General features: G+C 39.0%; 1 protein-coding gene across 1 annotated transcript; it reads right to left on the bottom strand.

The window, feature by feature from the left end:
- Positions 1 to 18: 18 nt before the first annotated feature.
- CCDC47 (coiled-coil domain containing 47) lies at positions 19 to 24,376 on the bottom strand. Its single transcript, XM_059150066.1, has 13 exons — positions 24,179 to 24,376; positions 17,858 to 18,126; positions 17,314 to 17,421; positions 16,662 to 16,836; positions 8,769 to 8,890; positions 8,472 to 8,537; positions 5,957 to 6,058; positions 5,639 to 5,749; positions 4,822 to 4,907; positions 3,430 to 3,488; positions 2,972 to 3,081; positions 2,593 to 2,760; positions 19 to 1,735 (listed from the first exon to the last, which is right to left on the bottom strand). The coding sequence occupies exons 2-13, from the start codon at positions 18,119 to 18,121 to the stop codon at positions 1,655 to 1,657; spliced, it is 1,452 nt and encodes a 483-aa protein (XP_059006049.1). The 5' UTR covers positions 18,122 to 18,126; positions 24,179 to 24,376; the 3' UTR covers positions 19 to 1,654.
- Between the last annotated feature and the right edge of the window lie 167 nt (positions 24,377 to 24,543).

Below are 24,543 nucleotides of genomic sequence, written 5' to 3'. Positions count from 1 at the left end.
AAAGGCGGCACTCTGAGATTTTTGTCAATTAGTTTAATGTATGTCCATAGGTAGTTCATATGAATGCTTAAATTACAAAATTAGCTGCCATGGTCCAAATGTGTGGGACTTTAAGAAAGCTTTTAATAATCAAAAGATAGCTAATCATATCAACTTTGATTTCTAAAATGTATTTTAAACTTCGTAAAACAAGGCTAATTCTAGAATTATATAGCATTAAAGTAATTAAATCTTATGTTATTTTGTTATTTTAATAACTTAATTTCATGAACTGTTAAAAAAAATATTACATTTGCAACTCCCAGTTTACACATTTCTGCATTAACTTAGAGAAAAATCCATGTGAAAAGTTTCCATGCAGTTACAAAGGCAGCAGCACATACTGCTTTCACAGCAATTTGTTATTGCCTCAGAACACACCTGCACATAAAGCATCAACAAAAAATATCCACCCACCCCTCTCCCACCAAAAAACCCAACCTTTTCCCATCCCCAGCAAAAATTACCTGGTACAAGCAGTGACTTAAAAAATGCTTTCTTAAGTAGGAAGCATTTATAAAATGCAGAGATCTGAACAAGCTAAATGCTCGTGCAGATAGATGGGCCTCTCCCCCAAGAGTTCCTCAAGAGGCAGAGAGAACTCTCAATAGTTTAGGAAAGCTCATTTTTAAAAGTGTATTTATGCATATTCATGGCTATTTCTTTGAAACAATATATCTAGCCTCAACTGTGAAAGAAATAAAAGCAGAAGGAAAAGCAAAGGGACACGGCCATAACACAGAGAACAGAGCTTCTCTATGAACACACCCAATAGTTTGCAACAACCAAGAAAGAACAACATGTGTAACTTCACACAGACCACTGATCTGATCTAGGTGAAGCAGTTAATTTTTCATGCATTTGTTACTCAAGGAAAACGAACAACCACTTAAATACAGCATTCACATTGTCATTAGCTCATGGTATCTATCCGCTCAGGAAAAAACTGTGCTCCTGTACTACCTATCCTTAGAATTTTCCATGTACGTGTAAATATCCTAAACCCTATTAACACTGTCATCAGCACCTCCCACCTACAAAACATACACTGAACTACATTATGTTTTGAGTCCCTGAAATTTCAATACCACATGTAGTGTTCTAAATTTTACTGTTTTACAAAGTTAATGTACACACAGAAGAAAACACCAAGCAATGTGTATTGTGCAATTCCAATAGTTATTTGTGGAAACTTGGTTTAGAGTCAGTCTTTACAGCCTTGCAACTACCCAGTTTAAACAAAGAGCAACAATCTAATTATGTATCTATAAATTTCGTGATATTTCTTCAAACATCAAAGCACTAAAAGCACTGATGATTCATGTTATAATTTTAAAAGTATTTTAAAACCACACAGATTCATGTATCATTCCTTTTATAAAGTAATCAAAATAATTTGGTTATCTGGAAGAGAATTACTGAAACAGAGTCCTTCCATTGCCTCTATAACCTCTGTAAAACTCCGAACCAAAACCAGAACAGGTGATGAAATAAGGATTTCTTAGTCACTTGGGAGTGTTTGGCCTTTAAGATGAGAAATGGACTGGTATTTTTTATGTTTCCCATGAATTCAGAGCTTACAGGTAGCATCAGGACTCTGGTCTCTATGATGATTCTACATGGCTTTCACTTTGATTTGTTTCATTTTCATTTGCTTCTTCTCTAATTTCTTTTGCTCACGTCTCAAGGCAGCTTCCTAGAGAAAGAAAGGGAATCCAAACTAAGCTCTAAGCACACATAGAAAAAAACAAAACTAGAACACTGCATATATTATTCAAAAACCTAGTCTATAGTCTATAACTTTCCAAAAGACAGTTATAAAAACTGCTAATATCTATGCTGGTTAATGAAAATTAGCTTAAAGTGAAGTAACGGTAACTAAAACCTCAAATTAGAAAGAAACTAAACACTACATTTAAGCAATTTTGTTATTCTGATTTTTCCTATACCCAGGAAACACTAACCCAACTTTCATCATAACATTTACATGTTATCTGCCAAGGATGTGTACTTCAGTTCAGAAATTAGGCTATTAATGGTGCATCTCTTCTTATAAGTGTAGACATTAAACCTGAGCACAATACTTCAGTGCATAAATATAAACAAAAAAAAAAATAGGATTCTCTAATTCTATAATCAAATTAAACATTTTATAAAACAAGATGCATTGGACCACAGGGCACATGTGCTGGCTTCTACTGAAATTCCTAATTTCTTTCAGTTAAGTGTTTGGCTTGAAAGATGAGAGTGGAACTTTCAAAATGGGATTGTGCTGGGGACAGGATAATTTATATCATTCTCTAGGATCACAGGCTTCATCTAACCTGGTTTGAGGAAGATGGATTATTTATTGTTCTTAATAGTGCTATCAACTAAGTAATAATGCCCCAAGTGCAGAGAAAATGCTAAACTTTTAAGCCTGTGTACATCCTACACAGAATTACCTTTACAGTCAATGATGCATAATTAGAAGTAATTATGTTACCGTAATTAGAAGGTGCCCTTCTAAGCCCTAGTTTTACCATTAAGCAGGGTAAGAAACATCGGTCTTACCTCCAGCCTGCGCTGTTTCTCAGGATCCTCCTCATTCATAATTCGCTCCTTCTCTGCTCTTTTCTTCTCCTCACGCCGAGACTGTGCAGCTTCCTGTCTTTGCACATGTGTCAGCTTCAAGAAGTTTTCTTCTACTCGAGCTCGGTTTTTATCTGCTTTCTGTTTGCCCTTTTCCCCAAGAAACAAGACGATTTGTAAGAAATCCATTTCAATCAAACAGAACCAAGTCCCATTTAGGGACTTTTATAAAACTATTTCCATTTAGCACTTTGAGGTCAACTAGCAAAGATAAAATCGCTGAAATCATTGCTCTCTGACTCCCCCCGTGGGAAAACAACAATAAAAGGTGCCAACTTAAAATACAGGCTGTGGGTCTTACTTCTCTGTTGAGTCGGAACTTTTTGGCTTTATCAATAGAATAAATCACCATGTTCATCAAGGGTAGCAAAGCCTCCATATCCTTTGGGTAAGTGTTACCTGAGCCAGGCACTGGAAAACAAAGCCATTTTCCTATTGAGTTAATGGCAGCTAATCCTTCTGGGTCACCCAACTCTTTTTTTAAAAAATTAATTAATTAATTAACTAATCCCCCCACATTCCTTTTTTTGGTATTAATAGACTCCTTTCTCCAAGTGTCTTAGGCAGCTAAAAAGCAGCAGAAAATAGAAATTAAAATAAACAGAAGGATCTCTTATTGAAGAAACCCCAAAACCAACAAGCTGGCAGGCATGGGTGGGTTTTAATGTAGCTTTTTATGGCTGTCATAAAGGAACAATATTCTCCTTAAGATCCTCTCACAGAAAATGAAGAACTTGGGCAAGACTACAGAACACTTACCATTAAATGTAAACAATAGTGTCCTCTTAGTGTCAGGTAGCTTTAAAGGCTGACCTTCCCTGTCATAAAAGAAAGGTTATTTAGAAAGAACATAAGAGAGATACTTCCCAGTCACGTCTATCACCCAATTCATTTAGATGAACAGATTCCTGCAGATAATCAGCACAGTATTTGGCTTGGCATCCCCAGTTACATATAATCTCAGAGCCTGAAGGAGCTTTACAGGTCCCTGGTCCACTTGTCTTATCTGATGGATACATTCCCAAGTGATCTTTATCCTATACCTGAACACCTCCAGTGCTGTTCCCTAGGCAGGATATATTCCTCTCACCTGGGGAGCCCGAATGAGCCTATATTTAAGTATGATGATTGTATTTTTAAAAATATTTTTGTTTATTTTGAAGGATTTTTATATTTTATTTCCAACTCCTACTCTATCTCCCTATAATGAAGCATCTTTATTTTTGAGTCAGGCTCAGAATTAATTTAGAAATGATCTACTATACCATATATAATTTAGTTCTGACTCACCAAAGATTCCTTTGTAATCTTTAACTATCGACCCTCCCTCTTTCCCTCACACATTAAAGGCTTCATGAATGTCACAACATGATACTTGGCCCACAGTGATATTATTAAGCAAGGCAAGGAATGCAACACTATCCACAGGAATAAGGTCCTGAATAATTCTGACATACAAATAAAATCCAGATTGGCTTTTAACTGTATTTAACTCCACAGATTATGTGAGAGAGACCCTTAACCGAAAATTTAGGTCAGAACCAATTCTACACCAAGGGTAAACTTAAATAAGTATGCACTCCTGAGATAGGATGTGATTTCAAGCAACAAATTTAAGCTCTGAATATGAATACTCAAATAATATTACTCTGAAGCCAGAAACTCTGCACATTGAGAGCATCTGATAATATACTAGAAAAGAATATAATCACCCAACTATTCAAAGAAGGAAGCCAAAAAGGCCATGAAATAAAATGCAGAGATCTGCAGTCAAACATAAAGCAAAATCACAGATTTGTATCATAAATTTAAAAGGGGAAAAAAAAAAACTTTGACTACAAAGGACAAAGAGATTAGCAATTGCATTTTCTTTAGTATCTGCCAACCTGTAAGAGTCTCATCTACCTCACTGAGTGGCTGATGCATCCATGTGGCGACACACTGCAAACGGGGGGCTTATCTCTTTGTCGCCCATAAATTTTCAGTTACCTTCATGACACATGCAGTCAAAGCGAAGGAAAGCTTAGAAAGCCTGTCATCAACTTCCCTCACTCATTTGTTAAGATAAATTGCAGAAGCACCTTGCAGGTGTTTCAACACAGAAAGCTAATGGGGATGGTTAATTTCAATATTTTTTTATCTCATACGTACTCTTGCATAATTTTTGGACCAGAGAACTGGTCTGAAAAATGAACGGATTCAATCTTGTCAGCATAGTGTGTAAGAAAGTGAACCATCTGAAATAAAGAAAAAAAAATTTTTTTAAAGTAGGGTTTGATGCATTTCCCTTTTTTCATAATGATAGTCACTCCTTAATCCTCCCTGATTTTTCACAACAGCATTAGGGTTAAAGCTTTTAAAAAATGAAATTTAGATAAGGGATCTCTCTAAATAGCACCTTTAGTCACACCAATGATCAAATTTCTTCTTAGTGAGCAGCTGAAATTATATCTCAAAATAATGTTCTAAACAAGAATGAATGCATGAAGATAAAACCTAAAATAATTTCAGGGGACTCTTCATAAACACATCACCTTGAACTTACATTAGAACTGTCTTTGAGCTACTCTGTACTTTTGTGATGCTAAGATATGCTGGCTGTTACCATTCTATAACCAACAGTAAGAAATGGTTCTCTATACATTTTTCCTCTTCTACACTAACTGAAGCTAGGAAAAAAATGGACTAAATGACATAGTGATAAGGATCAATGCTATAGTCCTTTTAGAAAAACATGAAAGCCATTAGCAATCCTAGGAATAAATTGCTCTTGATTCAGAGAGAAGTACTTGACTAAGCAAACTGTCTTTTGACAAGTTCATCCATTGCTTAAAGAACGTATTTTAATGTTTGTGTGGGAAAGGGATGGAGCAATGTCATAAAATGAAGAATGCTGTGCAATGTGACTTTTAGGGGGAGCGCCTGTAATTGCTATGGTCTGCAAATGTAGGTCTTCTGTTGCATTTACCTTTGTATCCATCATTCCTTCTGTGACTTCTCCCATCTCTGACAGGATGGCCAAGGAATCTGGCAGTCCATACTTTGCTCCAGACTTAGGTTTGTCACTACAAAACTCACTCTAGAGGAAGAAGTAATTGAAGGTAAGACATGATATTTTATTATACACAAACGTTTTTTCCTCAAGATAATATGTTTTGACCTATTTCAAAGTGGTGCTTAACAAGTCAAATGATATAATTAATTACCCTATGCTTTAGAGTTGAATGCCTATGTAATAAGGAGGAACAGTTTTACATGTATTGGAGTTGAAAACAGTGAGACATACCAGATCCTGCATCTCTTTCTGTAGTCGCACCAAGGCTTTCCGAGTGCCAACAGCAAATACATAGGTATCCATGTCTTCATCATTCATGGTTACTTTTATTTGCTTTAAAAACAACAACAAAACTCACCTGTTAGGTTCTGTGATAGGCAGAGTCCTATGATGACCCCCGAGAGTCCCACCCCCTGGTGTCTACATCCTCCCCTTGAATGTGAGAGGAAGCTGGGAGTGCAGTGGCTATCACTCCTGTGATTATGTGGTGTCATGTGGCAGAAGGCTGCTGAACAGATGACACTGAGTCAAAAGGGACTTTATCTAGGAATGACCCAATCAAGTAAGCCCTCAAAATGGTCTGCACCCTAGTTGAAGAAAAGACTTGAATTGGGAAAGGGCTTATGGGGGTGGGTGGGGGATGGAGACCATGTGGCAAAGACTTCAGAATGGTCTCTAGGAGCTGAATAGTTTCCAGTTGGCAACAGTAAGAAAATGGGGACTTAAAACCATGGGGAGCTGACTTCTGTCAACAACCTGAATGACCTTAAAAAGAGGACCCCAGGCTCTCAAAATTCAAGTTGCTGAACATTTGGACTTGCTGGGAGGGCAGTGTATCCAGAGAGGGCCTGGAAGCCCTCTGCATACCACTCCCACTCCTATAACTTGCCTCTCTTCCATTTGGCTATTCCTGAATTGTACCCCGCCAATAAAAATGTTTTCCTGTGTTCTCGGAGCCATTCTAACAAACTACGGGACCCCAAAGAAGGGCCATGGGAACTCTTGATTTATAGCCCAGTAATCTCAGAAGTCCAAGACTTGCCTGAGACCTGCAAGTGGCATCTGAAGTGTGAACAGTCTTATGGAACTGAGACTTTAACCTGTGGAGTCTGGCCCTAACTCCAAGACAGATGTGAATTGAACTGAATTGTTGGACACACAGCTGGTATCTGGACAACCAGAGAACTGGCTCTTCATGTTGGAAAACACCACAGATAAACAGTTTTGAATATACCGCACTGGACCAGGAAGATAAAGTTATAAACCTCAAGAGTCTGGTATGATAAAACATTTGTCATCCTAACTATATCTTAAAATGTCTGGGTCAAAAATTATCAGTATATAGAGGGCAGTGTTAAAGTAGGGAAATATAACAAAGACCTGGAAAGATGGCAGCTCTAAAAGGAAAGGTTTTCTGCTCTTTCATCACTGAGCAGAAGTTACACAAAACACCTAAACAAAACCCAGAAAAAGGACTAAAAAATACAGAGAATCATGTTTGTTAAGGCTGTTTATCTTTGCAGAAAAAATAAGAGATAAAACAATGGCTGACTCAAGAAAAGATACTAAATCTACTTCAAGGAAGAACTGAAAATGATTAAAACAACACTCTAGGGGCGCCTGGGTGGCTCAGTGGATTAAGCCACTGCCTTCGGCTCGGGTCATAGTCTCAGGGTCCTGGGATCGAGTCCCGCATCGGGCTCTCTGCTCAGCAGGAGCCTGCTTCTCTCTCTCTGCCTGCCTCTCAGCCTGCTTGTGATCTCTGTCTGTCAAATAAATAAATAAATAAAAATCTTAAAAAAAAAAAAAAAAAAAAAAAAACACTCTAAAGAGTAATTTCCACAAAAGGATAGCTGAAGAGGCATCAAAATCTCGTTTCCTACCTAATAAGACGGTATCTAGTAGGAGAAAGAATGACAGAGGACTCTTAACTGATGAGGCTTTAAAAATTAGTGGATTAAACCAACCATCAGTGGCCATATTAGAAAAATTAAAATAAGTAAAAGATATAGATTTGCAACTAAATATGAGGCCTTTAAAGTAATAACATGAGTTTTGATCTAATGACATTTCTAAGTATCTAATCATATTACTAATACAGTATTTGTTAACCAAATACTACTTTGTATTTTGACACATATGTAGACATCTCTTTTCTTCTAGTTTATATAAAAGAAACTGTGTTTTTCAGTATATTTTGGTTTCTCATAGCAGTGGGAGCCAGCACAATTATTTGTTGAATGAATGAAAGGGGGGGGGATTTGGCACTTCTGGCAAAGGACACAATTTGCAGATTAACCTGTTGATACAAATAAAGGGAAGAAGATACACAAAACAATAAGGTCCCCAGATCATGATTTGAACTTATTCAGCCCAAGATATATTACTTGAAGCAAAAAATATTTAAGAAACCCACCTTATTGTCAAAGATCAAAGCATTCACGAGGCACAGAGTGAGATGTGAGAGCAAACTGTGACAACTATTTTCCCCTCCATCATCCAGGCTGATTCAGCGAATTTACCTAGTGATAGAGTATTATCTCCTTCCCTACAAAAAAACACATGTTCCCTACTCTCCATGGTTGGTACACTAAGAAGAAGATAAGCCATCTAAACAGAAAAAGGTCTATTTTCGACAAGGGAGCCAAGTTGCTTCAAATTCAAACAATTCATCCAGGAATGGAATAAACTCTAAGAAGTTAAGAATTTAATCTATACAGAGAAAACCAGCAGGTAGAATACATACCACTTGATCACTCACTGGTCTCATCATCCGGGCCAGGACATTCAATAAGTCTTGTCTCTTGAGGAACTGAAAAAACAAAAGAATAGTTGCAACTCTTTTTTACTATAAAGAAAAGACCATGAAGGGAGAATCGAATATTTTAAGAAATATAATCTACATTTGCTAATTAGTAGAAAGATGATTTTTATATTTTATTTTTAGCTAAAAAAGAAAGGATGAGATAGTGAATTTGGATTTGGAATCACACTGGAAAACAATTAAGGAAGATACCCATTGTACCAGAAATTCCATACTTACTCTCAGCTGGATAAGCATCCCTTCACAGCATACTCGACCAGAACACCACAGGTTATAGATATGCTCATTCTCCTGGTTCAGCTTTCCTGTGCTTGTGGCTTCTTTGTTAGTTCCATCATCCCCTAGGGGTAAAACCACTTAATGTGATCTGCTGAAAATGTGGGGGCTTTACTATCTTACAGAACTCTCCTTTGGACATACAATAGATGGTCATCATTCCTTTTAATACTCTTTGTCTCCATCAAAAAACTATGGACTCTAGGGGTGCCTGGCTAGTTGAGTTAGTAGAGCATGGGACTCTTGAACTCCAGACTGTGTGTTCAAGCCCCACATTGGGTGTAGAGATTACTGAAAAATGTAATCTTAAAAAAAATAATCACGGACTCTACTAGTATTACTTGTAGATAATGATGATTAGTTTGGAATATAAATTTCTCAAAAGTAGATACAAAATGGAGCAAAGTCAGTTTAAATGTCTCTATCAAAGGTTAGATAAAACAAAACTCCTTTGCAGTGAATAAAAAAATACCATTAATAAGAACTATTCATCGTTCCCTCCTATGTCTCCTATGGATTAACTTTAACCAAGTTTAGTTTTCCAACAGCAGCATGGTAATAGTGCTATTAAGAGTTGTATTTTAGATCGAGAACCAATCATTTCTTCCTTCATTTAATTCATTAAGTGTATAAAAGAAATTGTTCAATGACACAAGGTAAAGCAGACCAAAACACCAAATGAAAACATAAGGGGTAGTGGAAGGCATTAAAGGCTGTTCATTTTTTCCCCTAATTTCCAAGTCAAAAACGACCCTGAAATACTTTGGTACAGTGGAGAGAGCAAGCATGGACACTAAAAGCAGGCAGACTAGGTTCTAATATCATGGTTGCAATTTAATAGCTTAGACAAATTTTAATACTTCTGGACTTTTGTTCCTCCTTAAGAAAATAAAAACATATCCAACTGAGAGTATTGTTGCAAAGATTAAATAAGAAACAATGGGGGAGGAGTCAAGATGGCAGGGAAGAGTCAGGTAGCCGGAGATCAGCTAGATAGCTTATCTAACCATTGTGAACACAAGCAACTCCAATGGGAAATCAAAGAGAAGAAGAGCAACAATTCTAGAAACAGAAAATCGATCACTTTCTGAAAGGTAGGACCTGTGGAGAAGTGAATCTAAAGTGACAGGAAGATAGACTGCGGGGGAAGGGGGCTGGCTCCCAGCAAGCGGCGGAGCAACGGAGCACAAAATCAGGACTTTTAAAAGTCTGCTGCATGGAGGGACATCGCTCCAGAGGCTAAATCGTGGGGAAGCCCATGTGGGGTCAGCGTAATCCCAGGTCCCGCGGGGTCACAGAAGGACCGGGCGTGTCTGAGTGTCGCAGAACTCGCAGGTATTAGAGTGGGGAAGCCAGCTACAGCGACAAAGCTGAGGAGTGAGCTCTCAGCTCGGGTTACCTTGAACCGGGCACAGGCTGGGTGAGCTCGGAGCACAGCCGGAGGCCAGGGAGATGGAGTGACTGAGCACTTTTCTCCAAGCGCGCGGCTGGAGGCCAGGGAGACAAAATCGACCAAGCGCTTTTCGCCAAGCGCGAGCCATTGAGCACTTTTCTCCAAGCGCTGCCAGAGGCCAAGGAGACGGAACGATTGGGCACTCTTCTCTGAGGGCGCACTAAGGAGTGGGACCCGGAGTTCCGGTTCCTCTGGGCCAGAGACTGGGAGGCCACCATTTTCATTCCCATCCTCTGGAACTCTACGGAAAGTGTTCAGGGAACAAAAGCTCCCGAAAGCAAACCCGAGCGGATTACTCAGCCCGGCCCCTGGTAAGGGTGGGGCAATTCCGCTTCCGGCAAAGACACTTGAGAATCACTACAACAGGCCCCTCCCCCAGAAGATCAACAAGAAACCCAGCCAAGACCAATGTGACCTACCAAGGAGAACAGTGATTTGTATTCCAGAGGAGGAGAAAGCAAATCTTTTCTGGACAAAATGACAAGACGGAAAAACTCACCACAAAAAAAAAGAACAAGAGGCAATACCTAAGGCTGGGGACCTAATCAATACGGACATTGGTAATGTGACAGATCTAGAGTTCAGAATGGCAATTCTCAAGGTTCTAGCTGGGCTCGAAAAAGGCATAGAAGATATTAGAGAAACCCTCTCTGGCGAGATAAAAGCCCTTTCTGGAGAAATAAAAGAACTAAAATCTAACCAAGTTGAAATTTAAAAAAGCTATTAATGAGATGCAATCAAAAATGGAAGCTCTTACTGCTAGGATAAATGAGGCAGAAGAAAGAATTAGTGACATAGAAGACCAAATGTCAGTGAATAAGGAAGCTGAGCAAAAGAGAGACAAACAAATACTGGACCATGAGGAGAGAATTCGAGAGATAAGTGACACCATAAGACGACACAACATTAGAATAATTGGGATTCCAGAAGAAGAAGAAAGAGGGGTGCAGAAGGTATATTGGAGAGAATTATTGTAGAGAATTTCCCTAATATAGCAAAGGGAGCAAATATCAAAATCCAGGAGATGCAAAGAACGCCCCTCAAAATCAATAAAAATAGGTCCACACCCCGTCACCTGATAGTAAAATTTACAAGTCTTAGCGACAAAGAGAAAATCCTGAAAGCAGCCCAGGAAAAAAAGTCTGTAACATACAAGGGTAAAAACGTTAGATTGGCAGTGGACCTATCCACAGAGACCTGGCAGGCCAGAAAAAACTGGCATGATATATTCAGAGCACTAAACGAGAAAAACATGCAGCCAAGAATACTATATCCAGCTAGGCTATCGTTGAAAATAGAAGGAGAGATAAAAGGCTTCCAGGACAAACAAAAACTGAGAGACTTTGCAAACACCTAACCAGTTCTATAGGAAATATTGAAAGCAGTCCTCTTAATAAAGAGAGAACCTAGAAGTAGAAGATCAGAAAGAAACAGAGACAATATACAGTAACAGTCACCTTACAGGCAATACAATAGCACTAAATTCATATCTCTCAACAGGTACCCTGAATGTTAATGGGCTAAATGCCCCAATCAAAAAACACAGGGTTTCAGAATGGATAAAAAAACAAACCCATCAATATGCTGCCTATAAGAAACTCATTTTAGACCTGAAGACACCTCCAGATTTAAAGTGAGGGAATGGAAAACAATGCACCATGCTAATGGACATCAGAAGAAAGCTGATATATTATATCAGATATATATATCTGATCAGAAAGCTGATCCTTATATCAGATCAATTAGATTTTAAGCCAAAGACTATAATAAGAGATGAGGAAGGACACTATATCATACTCAAAGGGTCTGTCCAACAAGAAGACCTAACAATTTTAAAGATCTATGCCCCTAACATGGGAGCAGCCAACTATATAAACCAATTAATAACAAAATCAAAGAAATACATCGACAACAATACAATAATAGTAGGGGACTTTCCACTCACTGAAATGGACACATCATCTAAGCAAAAGATCAACAAGGAAATAAAGGCCTTAAATGACACACTGGACCAATGGACATCACAGATATATTCAGAACATTTCATCCCAAAATAACAGAATACACATTCTTCTCTAGTGCACATGGAACATTCTCCAGAATAGACCACATCCTGGGTCATAAATCAGGTCTCAACCAGTATCAAAAGATTGGGATCATTCCCTGCATATTTTCAGACCACAATGCTCTGAAGCTAGAACTCAATCACAAGAGGAAATTTGGAAAGAACCCAAATACATGGAGACTAAACAGCATCCTTCTAAAGAATGAATGGGTCAACCAGGAAATTAAAGAAGAATTGAAAAAATTCATGGAAACAAATGATAATGAAAACACAACAGTTCAAAATCTGTGGGACACAACAAAGGCAGTCCTGAGAGGAAAATATACAGCGGTACAAGCCTTTCTCAAGAAACAAGAAAGGTCTTAAATACACAACCTAACCCTATACCTAAAGGAGCGGGAGAAAGAACAACAAAGAAAGCCTAAACCCAGCAGGAGAAGAGAAATCATTAAGATCAGAGGAGAAATCAATGAAATAGAAACTAAAAAACAATAGAACAAATCAACGAAAGTAGGAGCTGGTTCTTTGAAAGAATTAATAAGAATGACAAACCCCTGGCCAGACGTATCAAAAAGAAAAGAGAAAGGACCAAATAAATAAAATCATGAATGAAAGAGGAGAGATCACAACCAACACCAAAGAAATACAAACAATTATAAGAACATACTATGAGCAACTCTATGCCAACAAATTCGACAATCTGGAAGAAATGGATACATTTCTAGAGACATATAAACTACCACAACTGAACCAGGAAGAAATAGAAAACCTGAACAGACCCATAACCAGTAAGGAGATTGAAACAGTCATCAAAAATCTCCAAACAAACAAAAGTCCAGGGCCAGACGGCTTCCCAGGGAAATTCTAACAAACATTTAAAGAAGAATTAATTCCTATTCTCCTGAAACTGTTCCAAAAAATAGAAATGGAAGGAAAACTTCCAAACTCATTTTATGAGGCCAGCATCATCTTGATCCCAAAACCAGACAAGGATCCCAACAAAAAAGAATTACAGACCAATATCCTTGATGAACACAGATGCGAAAATTCTCACCAAAATACTGGCCAAGAGGATCCAACAGTACATCAAAAGGGTTATTCACCACGACCAAGTGGGATTATTCCAGGGCTGCAAGGTTGTTTCAACATCCACAAATCAATCAATGTGATACAATACATTAATAAAAGAAAGAACAAGAACCATATGATACTCTCAATAGATGCTGAAAAAGCATTTGACAAAGTGCAGCATCCCTTCCTGATTAAAACTTTTCAAAGTGTAGGGATAGAGGGCACACACCTCAATATTATCAAAGCCATCTGTGAAAAACCCACCGCAAATATCATTCTCAATGGAGAAAAACTGAAAGCTTTTCCATTAAGGTCAGGAACATGGCAGGGATGTCAGTCATCACCACTGCTATTCAACATAGTACTAGACATCCTAGCCTCAGCAATCAGACAACAAAAAGAAATTAAAGGCATCCAAATCAGCAAAGAAGAATTCAAACTATCACTCTTTGCAGATGATATGATACTCTATGTGGAAAACCCAAAAGGCTCCACTCCAAAACTGCTAGAACTTGTACAGGAATTCAGTAAAGTGTCAGGATATAAAATCAATGCACAGAAATCAGTTGCATTTCTTTACACTAACAACAAGACAGAAGAAGGAGAAATTAAGGAGTCAATTCCATTTACAACTGCACCCAAAACCATAAGATATCTAGGAATAAACCTAACCAAAGAGGCAAAGAATCTATACTCAGAAAACTATAAAGTACTCATGAAAGAAATTGAGGAAGACACAAAGAAATGGAAAAATGTTCCATGCTCATGGATTGGAAGAACAAATATTATCAAAATGTCTATGCTACCTAAAGCAATCTACACATTTAATGCAATCCTTATTAAAATCCCCCCCATTTTTTCCAAAGAAATGGAAGAAATAATCCTAAAATTTATATGGAACCAGAAAAGACCTTGTATAGCTAAAGGAATCCTGAAAAAGAAAGCCAAAGTTGGTGGCATCACAATTCCGGACTTCAAGCTCTATTACAAAGCTGTCATCATCAAGACAGCATGGTACTGGCACAAAAACAGACACACAGGTCAACGGAACAGAATAGAGAGCCCAGAAATAGACTCTCAACTTTATGGTCAACCAATCTTCGATAAAGCAGGAAGGAATGTCCAATGGAAAAAAGACAGCCTCTTCAACAAATGGTGCTGGGAAAATTGGACAGCCACATGCAGAAGAATGAAACTGGACTATTTCCTTACACCACACACGAAACTGGACTATTTCCTTAAACCACACACGAAAATAGACTCAAAATGGATGAAGGGCCTCAATGTGAGAAAGGAATCCATCAAAATCCTTGAGGAGAACACAGGCAGCAACCTCTTTGACCTCAACCGCAGCAACTTCTTCCTAGGAACACCGCCAAAGGCAACAGAAACAAGGGCAAAAATGAACTAATGGGATTTCATCAAGATCAAAAGCTTTTGCACAGCAAAGGAAACCGTTAACAAAACCAAAAGACAACTGACAGAATGGGAGAAGATATTTGCAAACCACATACCAGATAAAGGGCTAGTATCCAAAATCTATAAAGAGCTTAGTAAACTCAACACCCAAAGAACAAATACTCCAATCAAGAAATGAGCAGAGGACAGGAACAGACATTTCTGCAAAGAAGACATCCAGATGGCCAACAGACACATGAAAAAATGCTCCACATCACTTGGCATCAGGGAAATACAAATCAAAACCACAATGAGATACCACCTCACACCAGTCAGAATGGCTAAAATCAACAAGTCAGGAAATGACAGATGCTGGCGAGGATGTGGAGAGAGGGGAACCCTCCTACACTGTTGGTGGGAATGCAAGCTGGTGCAACCACTCTGGAAAACAGTGTGAAGGTTCCCCAAAAACGTGAAAATAGAACTACCCTATGACCCAGAAATTGCACTACTGGGTATATATCCTAAAGATACAAATGTGGTGCTCTGAAGGGGTATGTGCACCTGAATGTTTATAGCAGCAATGTCCACAATAGCCAAACTATGGAAAGAACCTAGATGTTCATCAACAGATGAATGGATAAAGAAGATGTGGTATATATATACAAGGGAATACTATGCAGCCATCAAAAGAAATGAAATCTTGCCACTTGTGACGACGTGGGTGGAACTAGAGGGTATTATGCTTAGTGAAATAAGTCAACCGGAGAAAGACAACTATCATATGATCTCCCTGATATGAGGAAGTGGAGATGCAATGTTGGGTGTTTGGGGGGTAGGAAAAGAAAAAATGAAAGAAGATGGGATCAAAAGACTCAATCTCAAAAAACAGACTGAGGGTTGCTGGGGGGAGGGGGGACGGGAGAGGGTGGTGGGGATATTGACATTGGAGAGAGTATTTGCTACAATGAGTGCTGTGAAATGTGCAGACCTGGCAATTCACAGACCTGCACCCCTGGGGATAAAAATACATATGTTTATTAAAATAAATTAAAAAAAACAAGAAACAATGTATGCAAAGTACCTAGCATAACACGGAAACAGTCAGCGGAAGAGCTGAGATGGATACTTGCTTACTAAAAGTAAACAATGTGTGAAAGGCCAAACTGAGGCGCTTACTCCCTACACTACCCACATACAGGGCTTCCTCTAAGGTCCTTCAGTGCATACCTTTTCAGTGGATCCAAAACTAAAGTTCCCAGAATGTGAGGAAATTCTAAAGGATTTCTAATTTCTTTTTTTTTTTTTAAGATTTTATTTATTTATTTGACAGAGAAAGATCACAAGTAGGCAGAGAGAGGGGGAAGCAGGCTCTCCAGTGAGCAGAGAGCCAGATGCAGGGCTTGATCCCAGGACCTTGAGATCATGATCTGAGCCGAAGGCAGACACTTAACCCACTGAGCCTCCCAGGCGCCCCAAGGATTTTTAATTTCTAAATGATGAAATGAAAGCATTTATCAAGATACCTGAAATGCCAAAATTCCTTTTTTCCAGGCAGACTTCTATCAACTTGTTTTAATAGCACTAATTATCTCATTCCAATCAGAAGAGGTTAATCAATAACTGCTAACTGGCAATTACTGATTAATGAAAAATTAGAAGATTACTTTATAGATGCAATTAATCCACTACGTGAGACCTAATAAAAACGGAATCCTTCCTAAGAGGAAAAAAAAGGATCCTCTTCCGCAGTGCATGAAAGCAGTTAGATGCTTATATTGAGGAGAATAAACAGTTCTTACCAGGTGGCGATCAGGCATGCAGCTGGATTTATATTAGCCTAACTTACCTACTAAGGTAAAGTTGCTCTCCAAAAGCTCTCTATGAGTATTAAACCAGGCTTGAGCAAGACGGCTGTTTTTATTCTTCCCAATGATATAATTCATGATATAGGCGAGCAGACCAGTCACCATCAAAATTTCTAGATAATAACTCTCCCAGCTGTTCTGGAGGTGTGCAGGCACCTAAAGATGAACAATCATTCCACTTAATGTTGGGTGAGGTTGAAGGATGGAGTCTAACTCATGGGATAAAGAGGAATAAGGGAAGTGGATAATTTAGGTAACTGTCACTGAATATGGTTATACATTGAAAAATATGCCCATTTTGGTCAGCTTTTGGCAAGACTCTTTAAGGAAATGTTAGGACAATCAAATGGAATGAAAAACTGGAAAGCCCTTTCTATTAACTTGATTCTGAGTCCTACCAACCAAATAAACTCAGTTTCCAGTCTCTTCATCATTCCTTGATAAATACAACTAGAAGACTAGAAAAAAAAAATAGGGCTTGCTTCTCTAGGTGTGGAGTTTTATCATTAGAATTGATGTCAAATTCTCACTATTACATCAACACCAGCTACATGTCACTAATTATATTTCTGGAATTAATAACAGCCAGATATTTTGTTGGTTAGTCTGGAATTCAGAATCCGGTATACCTACATCAACAATTGTTATTGGGTCTTTATTTTTGCTAGAAGAAGTATCTGGTTTGTCTTCATAACCTTCAAATTCTTCATCATCATATGGCTCACTCTCTGTATCTCCCTCCTACAAAAAGCGGGAACAATCTGTTTTCCCCTACAAAGGTGCCCAGCAATTGCATCTCATTTTTGTAGGCAACATTTGTAGAGGAAAACAAAACATGTAAGTAGCAGCACAGAACACAGAAATATTACATATTTGTAACAAATGCTAACTCTCCATGCATTTGAACTGACACAATTCCCACCCACACACAGGATCCATTCTCCACCCCTTTCAACCAGGGTCTCCATAGAGAAGAAAAATACAATTCATTCTTCTATCAATGTAAAAGATGGAACATACCACAAAACATCTAGAACTCTGCCTATTGAACAAAAGTGAAGATAGCAGAGAGTAAAGATCTCCTTAGATCTGGGTGTTACTTTTAATGTCTGGAGAAAGTGCCAGTTACAAATCTTCACATCCTTCCACTTTCCAAAATCAAGAAAAAGAACCTCACCTGGGTATCTGTATCTTCAAAATCTCCCTCTTGGTTTTCATCCTGCCCTTCTAACTCCACAGTGGTCTCGTCTTCATCATCTTCTGTTGTTATCACCCGCTGAGGATTTTCAGTAACAGAATCTTCTGTGACATCCTCAAATTCAGCAAAGTCATTATCATCATATTCTACTATGTCTTCTTCATCCTCAAAATCATCAAACTTGGCTTCAGAGACACTCCCGAACACCAAAAGGACAACACAGAAAGCAAGGAAGGCTTTCATTGCACCTAAAAATGAGTTAAAAAAATGAACCAAAACGCTAAACAGACAGCTATTCTTCTAAACATACCAATCAAATTTTGTAAATAGTTAAAAAATAAATCTGTGACCCTCTTGCTTTTAAAAATTTAATAATTCATTTCAGATAGCATTATATAAAGAGCAGTGAGGTAAGGGGTAGGAGGACTGGGTTCTAGTCTGGACTCTGTCACTAGTTATCTGTGAGATCTTGGACAAGTCATTTAATTTCTTTGGTTTCTTTTTTTATTATTGTTATTTTTTGTGGATTTTTTTTTTTTAAGATTTTATTTATTTGTCAGAGAGAGAGAGTGAGCAGGAGCACAAGAAGGGGGAAAAACAGGCAGAGAGTAAAGCAGGCTACCCACAGAGCAAGGAGCCCGATGTGGGACTTGATCCCAGGATCCTGGGATCATGACTGGAGCTGAAGGCAGATGCTTAACCTACTGAGCCACCCATATGTTCCTTTAGGTTGATTTCCATTAACACTATGTATTAATCCTAAGCATTTAGGAAGTGGGAAGTAGTATAATGAAATAACAAAATGCAACTGTTTATCTATTAGCAATCATTCGTGAATAGAAAAAACCTTTCATCCTTAGGTCAACTTTGTGTGTGATATATGAACATCATCATCATCAAAGCAAACATTTAAGATACAAAAGTTCTAGGCCCTGTCCTAAAGGCTTTATAAGAAGCCACTAACTTAATCCTCATAACAACCTTCTGAGAAAAGTAGCATTAACATCTCCGTTTCACAGATAAGTAAAATGAAGCACAGAGATGCTAAGTAATACTGATACCAAGTGGCACAGAGCTATGATTTGAAACCAGTTATTCCCCCAGAATCCCTACTGTGAACCACTTCTCAACCTGCTTCTCAACTGTAAGCCAGTGCTGTGATTTCACATCACTTAAAGTAGTAATTTTTTTCTAACAAAATTGTTCCTAGTGTACATGATGGAATTAAATACATCAGCATTTCACAGCTTTCTGAAAAGAACACTAGGTATTCCACGATCTAAAAAAGTTTCCAAACCAACAAATATAATGAAATCAGATCTGTGACAAAAATGTGCCAAACGATATGAAAACATAGATGACAATGAAATCATCATACCAAACAGGTTAAGACATTACCCAAAAAAGGGAGTACCTGTGATCTAGAGTTTGAAGAGTACTTAAGAGTTAAACCATCAAATCTATTTAGGCTGTATTTCTAGTCCTCCCCTCTCATCTAAACACCAGCCTTATAGCACCAATTGTGTAACAGACATGTCCAGTTCTGTGCTCTACACACTTTTCTGAATAGGGTCAAATAATAAATATTTTAGGCTTTGTGTACAACATACTGTTCTCCATTACATGTTCTTTTTTAAAACAACCCTTTAAAAATGTAAAAACCATTCTTAGTTCATACGCTATACAAAGACAGTCTGTCTTTCAGGCTACAGTCTGCTAACCACTGCCCTACAAACATCTCAAAATTAACAGATACCTAAATTTCTCTATCTCTATGTTAACATCAATCCCATTTTTCCAGTTTTACTTGTTGAAAAGAGCAAGATATCTACTTTCTCATTTCCTTTTCTCCTTCATATCTAATCAGACATCAAATCCTTGTGTTTCCTTGTTTGGTTCCCAAAGCCACCATGACAATCCAAGTTATCAACACCTGCTGAAGAATCAGTGTTATCTTAAATGGTCTCCCCATCTCAATTCTCTCCCTATTCCCTACTTCTTTTTTTTTTTTTTTTTTTTTTTAAATTTTATTTATTTATTTGACGGAGAGAGATCACAAGTAGGCAGAGAGGCAGGCAGAGAGAGAGAGGGAAGCAGGCTCCCCGCCAAGCAGAGAGCCCAATGTGGGACTCGATTCCAGGACCCTGAGATCATGACCTGAGCCGAAGGCAGCGGCTTAACCACTGAGCCACCCAGGTGCCCTGACCCTACTTCTCTTCCTCAAAAAAACACACTGCCTTTCTAAAACACAACTTTTGTTACGTAAGAATTCAATAACCATGAAAGGCTAACCAATTCCTACAGAGTATTATAAATTCTTCTGGCTCTCGCTGCTTTCCATAAGATGATCCTACTATATCTAATCAAATGTACCCTCACTGAACACATCATCACATCAAATACTATGCCAACAGAAGGAAAATATCATAAATTTGCATGATACTTTTGCTTCAAGATGTGTTACTGAAAGTATTACTTGTGATAGTAAAAAGTTTGAAACTGTGGGGTTAAACTGTGGGTACATACAAAAAAACAAATTTATTTTTTGTCCATTAAAAATTGTTACAAATGAATTAAGAACCCCTCTTGTTTTAGAAGCAAATACACAAAAACAAAAAGGTTTAGAAGGATGTGTATCATAGTAGTTACTTTGTATGGTAAGATAATGGGCATTTTGCCTTTACTTCTTAATTTTTCTATGATGTGCTTTTGTAAAAAGTTCTTTAAAAAAATAAGGGATACCTGGGTGACTCAGTTGGTTAAGCATCTGCCTTTGGCTCAGGTCATGATCCATAGTCCTCGGATTGAGTACTACATCTGGCTCCTTGCTCAGCAGGGAGCTAGCATCCCCCTCTGCCTGGCACTCCTCCTGCTTATGCGCACGTGCACACTCTCTCTCTCACACATAAATAAAATCTTTTTTTTTTTTAAGATTTTAATTTATTTATTTGACAGAGAGAAAGGTCACAAGTAGGCAGAGAGAGAGGGGAAACAGGCTCCCCACTGAGCAGAGAGTCCTAGATCCAGGACCCTGAGATCATGACCTGAGTTGAAGGTAGAGGCTTAACCCACTGTGCCACCCAGGCGCCCTGCCCCAAATGAAATCTTTAAAAATAAAAAATAAAAAAAAAAAAAGCATGGTTTCTGTGCTCAAGAAGAGGTGCTGCAGACTATGGGATAGCTATAGCACAGAGCCCTGGTATCTTAGAAGTCTGGTAAAATGGAGCATTGGGTTTATAGACCCAAGTCAGGGAAATTAGGCTAGGAAGGCAAGCAAGAGCCAGATCATGCGATCCTTACTTAAATACCACACGAAGAAGTTTGGGTGCTTAGAATCAACTAAGAGTTTAGGTAGGAGAATGGCACTTTCAGATTTGCAAATTAACCCTGATAACTCATATGTAAGGTGAACTGGATTTCAGGTGGAATGTACCTGAGACAGGAAAAGTAAAAGTGGCTGAGATAGTTAGGTAAGAGATAAAACAAGACTGAACTGGCAATGCTATTGGGGATGAATAGGAAAACAACTTGACATTACTAAGAATTATACTGGTCAGCATAAAGTGACTGGATATAGGAATGTGGGAAAGGAAGATCTGGGTGATTCTAAGTTTTGGCTTGAATCATAACTGAACAAAGTCATCTTTGAGATAAAGAACAAAGGAGGAAAATTGTCGGGGGGGGGGGATAAATTAAATTTAGTACCTGTTGAAAAGTTTGGAGTGTTTTCAGGTGTAGTATGTTAGATGATTAACATTTACCTCTTGATTTTCACAAACTCCCTATAAAAAGGAATTATTACCTATTTACAGAGGGAGAAAAGGAAGTGGTTTGAAACAGAAGTCTGGAGTTCAGGACAGAAGCCCAACTAAGATAGAAACAGAGAGGATGCCAGAATAGATGAGCTCCCCAAAGAGTATTAAGAATTAGGTTAAAAAACAAACACCAAAACTCTTGAAACAAATAACAAATAACAGCTAAGAGGTGGGCATAATGGGAAGAACTGGAATGGGAAACTAAGAAGGAATGGTTAGCAAAAAAAAAATGGGGGCACCTAGGTGGCTCAGTCAGTTAAGGGTCTGCCTTTGGCTCAGGTCATGAGCCCAGGGTCCTGGGATGGAGTCCCGTGTCAGGGTTTCTGCTTGGCGGGGAGCATGCTTATCCTTCTCCCGCTGCCTGCCGCTCTGTATGCTTGTACTGTCTCTCTCTCTGTCAAATAAATGTAATATTTTTAAAAAAATTTTAAAAAAGAGTAGATGTTAAAAAGTTCTCATCACAGAGGAAAAAAAACGAAAAAAGAGAAAGAAAAAAAAGAAGGGACTCTTGTCAAAGTGGTATTATAGAAGTCAAAGGAGAAGCATATTTCTAAGATGGAAAAGAACTCAGTTTCAATTGCTGCAGAAAGTTCAAGCAAAACATGGACCAGAAATTTCCAAATACTTGTAACAAAATCACTATTGGCAACTGCAAGGAAGTGGTCAAAATGAAAGCCAGAATGCGGGGATTGAGCGAGGTGAGTGGGTGGTAAAGGGAGTGAGCACTACTCTTTCAAGGTGCTCTGGGATAGTGAATATTCTGTATCTCATATTTATATAACACTGTAGACTCTTACCCCGCCCCGTGCTCATGCATTCTCTCTCAAATAAGTAAATAAATCTAAAAATGAAAGAAAAAAAAGTACTTAAAATTGAACGAAATTAATAAAATTTGAAAGGCACAAATAATGTGAGAAATGCCATAAAAGACAGGCCAACGGCATATCCTTTCCAATATCTGGTCTTGGAGGTTAGCACCAGGTTAACAGTAACCTTAAAGAGGTTTGTGATATGTCTCCAAATATCTCTAGTTCCTTTAATAATCTTTTATTATAGTTAAAAGTGGAAGAAATGTGAAAAAGAGCACATATTTTGGTTGAGTTACATTTGGTTTAAAACATCAGCAGTACCATTTACGAGCCATATGATCTTGTACTAATTACTTAAAATTCCCTGTTCCCCACATACCTATTCACTATTTGCCTCATAAGGATGTAGCTGGTATTACAGGAGATATGTGCCGGCATATAAAAGGCATTCAATAAATATTATTTCTCCTTACTTCCTTCAAGGCCTGTGCCTATGAACACCCTTTAAGATTTAAAAAACTTAATTCTTAGAGCTTCCCTGTCCAAATCTCAATCTTATACTTTTTCAAATAGAAGCAAATAAAGATTAACATTGGCACAGACAACTTGAATAACTGCCAAAAAGTCATCATTTCAATCACAACTTCCAGTTAGAATGTTCACATCATAGAAACATTTCTAAGATAACTCAGCACTGTACCACAGCTTCTTCAAGGTTATTTGGGTTAAAGTTATCCAAGCCACTTATATCTTGGCCTTCCTTCTGAGAAGTTTCTCTGCTGCACCTGTCATCTCATTTTTCAAAGGCACAACTCCCTGCCAGGCCTCCCAGTCTTGAGAGTCCTGGGGCAGGGAACACAAGCACTAACAGGTCTGGTTTAGTTATCTCCCTAGCTCACTGGGTGGTCTCTGGGTAACTGGGTCTGTACTTAAAAATCTGAAGAGGAATAAGTGGGGGAAATCATTCCTTTTTGTCATTTTATTATTTTTTTAAAGATTTATTTGTCAGAGAGAGTGCGAGCGCACAGGCAGGCTCCCTGCTGAGCAAGGAGCCCAATGTGGGACTCTATTCCAGGATGCTGGGATCCTGACCTGAGCCGAAGGCAGCCGCTTAACACAGAGCCACCCACGCGTCCACTTGTCATTTTAGATTAGGCCTTTCTGACAACTACCAGACTACCAGACTTTTGAAAAACATGTAGATATTTTCCTGTCTCCTTACACCCCTCGGATACAAACGGACTCATGTCAGAAACCTTCCGAGAAAAGCAGCCAGAGGTTGTTGCTTCTGTTAAGCCACTGGGGTCTAGTCTTTCCCACCATGGAGAATCAATTCATCCTAACGGTTATACTCCATTCTTCCTGTTGCACCCTGTAGCTTCCTGTAACTTTGCCCTTCTAGCTGGCATTTGCCCGTAGCTCTGCAGGCAAGTTCTCAAGAACGTCAAAATCACCCCAACCCCGAAGACCAAGAGAAAATGGGCCTTGGGGTGGACGAAGTTTGTTTTCTGTTTTTAAGAAGGCCAGGAGAGGTGAGAAGGCGCGATCCATGTCACCCCGGGCCTGACTTAGTGGGGCTGGGTGGGAAACGGGACCTGCCTAGGCCACGCAACTTAAAAGTCACTGCTCGGCCTGGCTGGGCCCCACCGACTAACGCGTCATGGCCCGTTTCGTACCTGAACTGCGGCTAGAACCCGGCCCAGCGCTCCTGCAGCCGCCGCTTCTAGGACCGGCTGCCACTTAAGCGGTCACCGCGATTTTCCTGCCCCCGATCTCTCTAGGACGCAGTCGAACCAGGTAGCTCAGTCACGCTAAGCCACTCTTCACGTAGTCTCCGCCATCCGTTACGTAGAATGCGTGCGGACTGTCCGCGCTTGCGCGCGGCGGAGGGGGGCGGGGTGGCGGGCCGCGGCCTCGGGAACCGCGCGAGACCTCCTCCTCCCCCGCCCAGCGGAGGCAAGGTGGGGCAGCTGGGAAAATTACATAATCCTGGCCTCTTGGCCGGAACTGTCCACATCGATCCCAGCCCTCTCCACTAGGG

Source organism: Mustela lutreola, chromosome 15 (assembly GCF_030435805.1).
Source record: "Mustela lutreola isolate mMusLut2 chromosome 15, mMusLut2.pri, whole genome shotgun sequence".
Classification (NCBI taxonomy): domain Eukaryota; kingdom Metazoa; phylum Chordata; class Mammalia; order Carnivora; family Mustelidae; genus Mustela; species Mustela lutreola.
This window is presented reverse-complemented; position numbering and strand designations above follow the sequence as displayed.

What these genes read in the sequence shown, in the direction of transcription:
- CCDC47 (XM_059150066.1), bottom strand. Translation starts at nt 18,121, where the DNA reads ATGAAAGCCTTCCTTGCTTTCTGTGTTGTCCTTTTGGTGTTCGGGAGT. An exon ending in GGATGCTTATCCAGCTGAGA is followed by an intron (nt 8,538 to 8,768) that starts GTAAGTATGGAA and finishes TTGTTTTTTCAG; the next exon opens with TTCCTCAAGAGACAAGACTT. An exon ending in GGTCCAAAAATTATGCAAGA is followed by an intron (nt 3,489 to 4,821) that starts GTACGTATGAGA and finishes CTTTTATGACAG; the next exon opens with GGAAGGTCAGCCTTTAAAGC.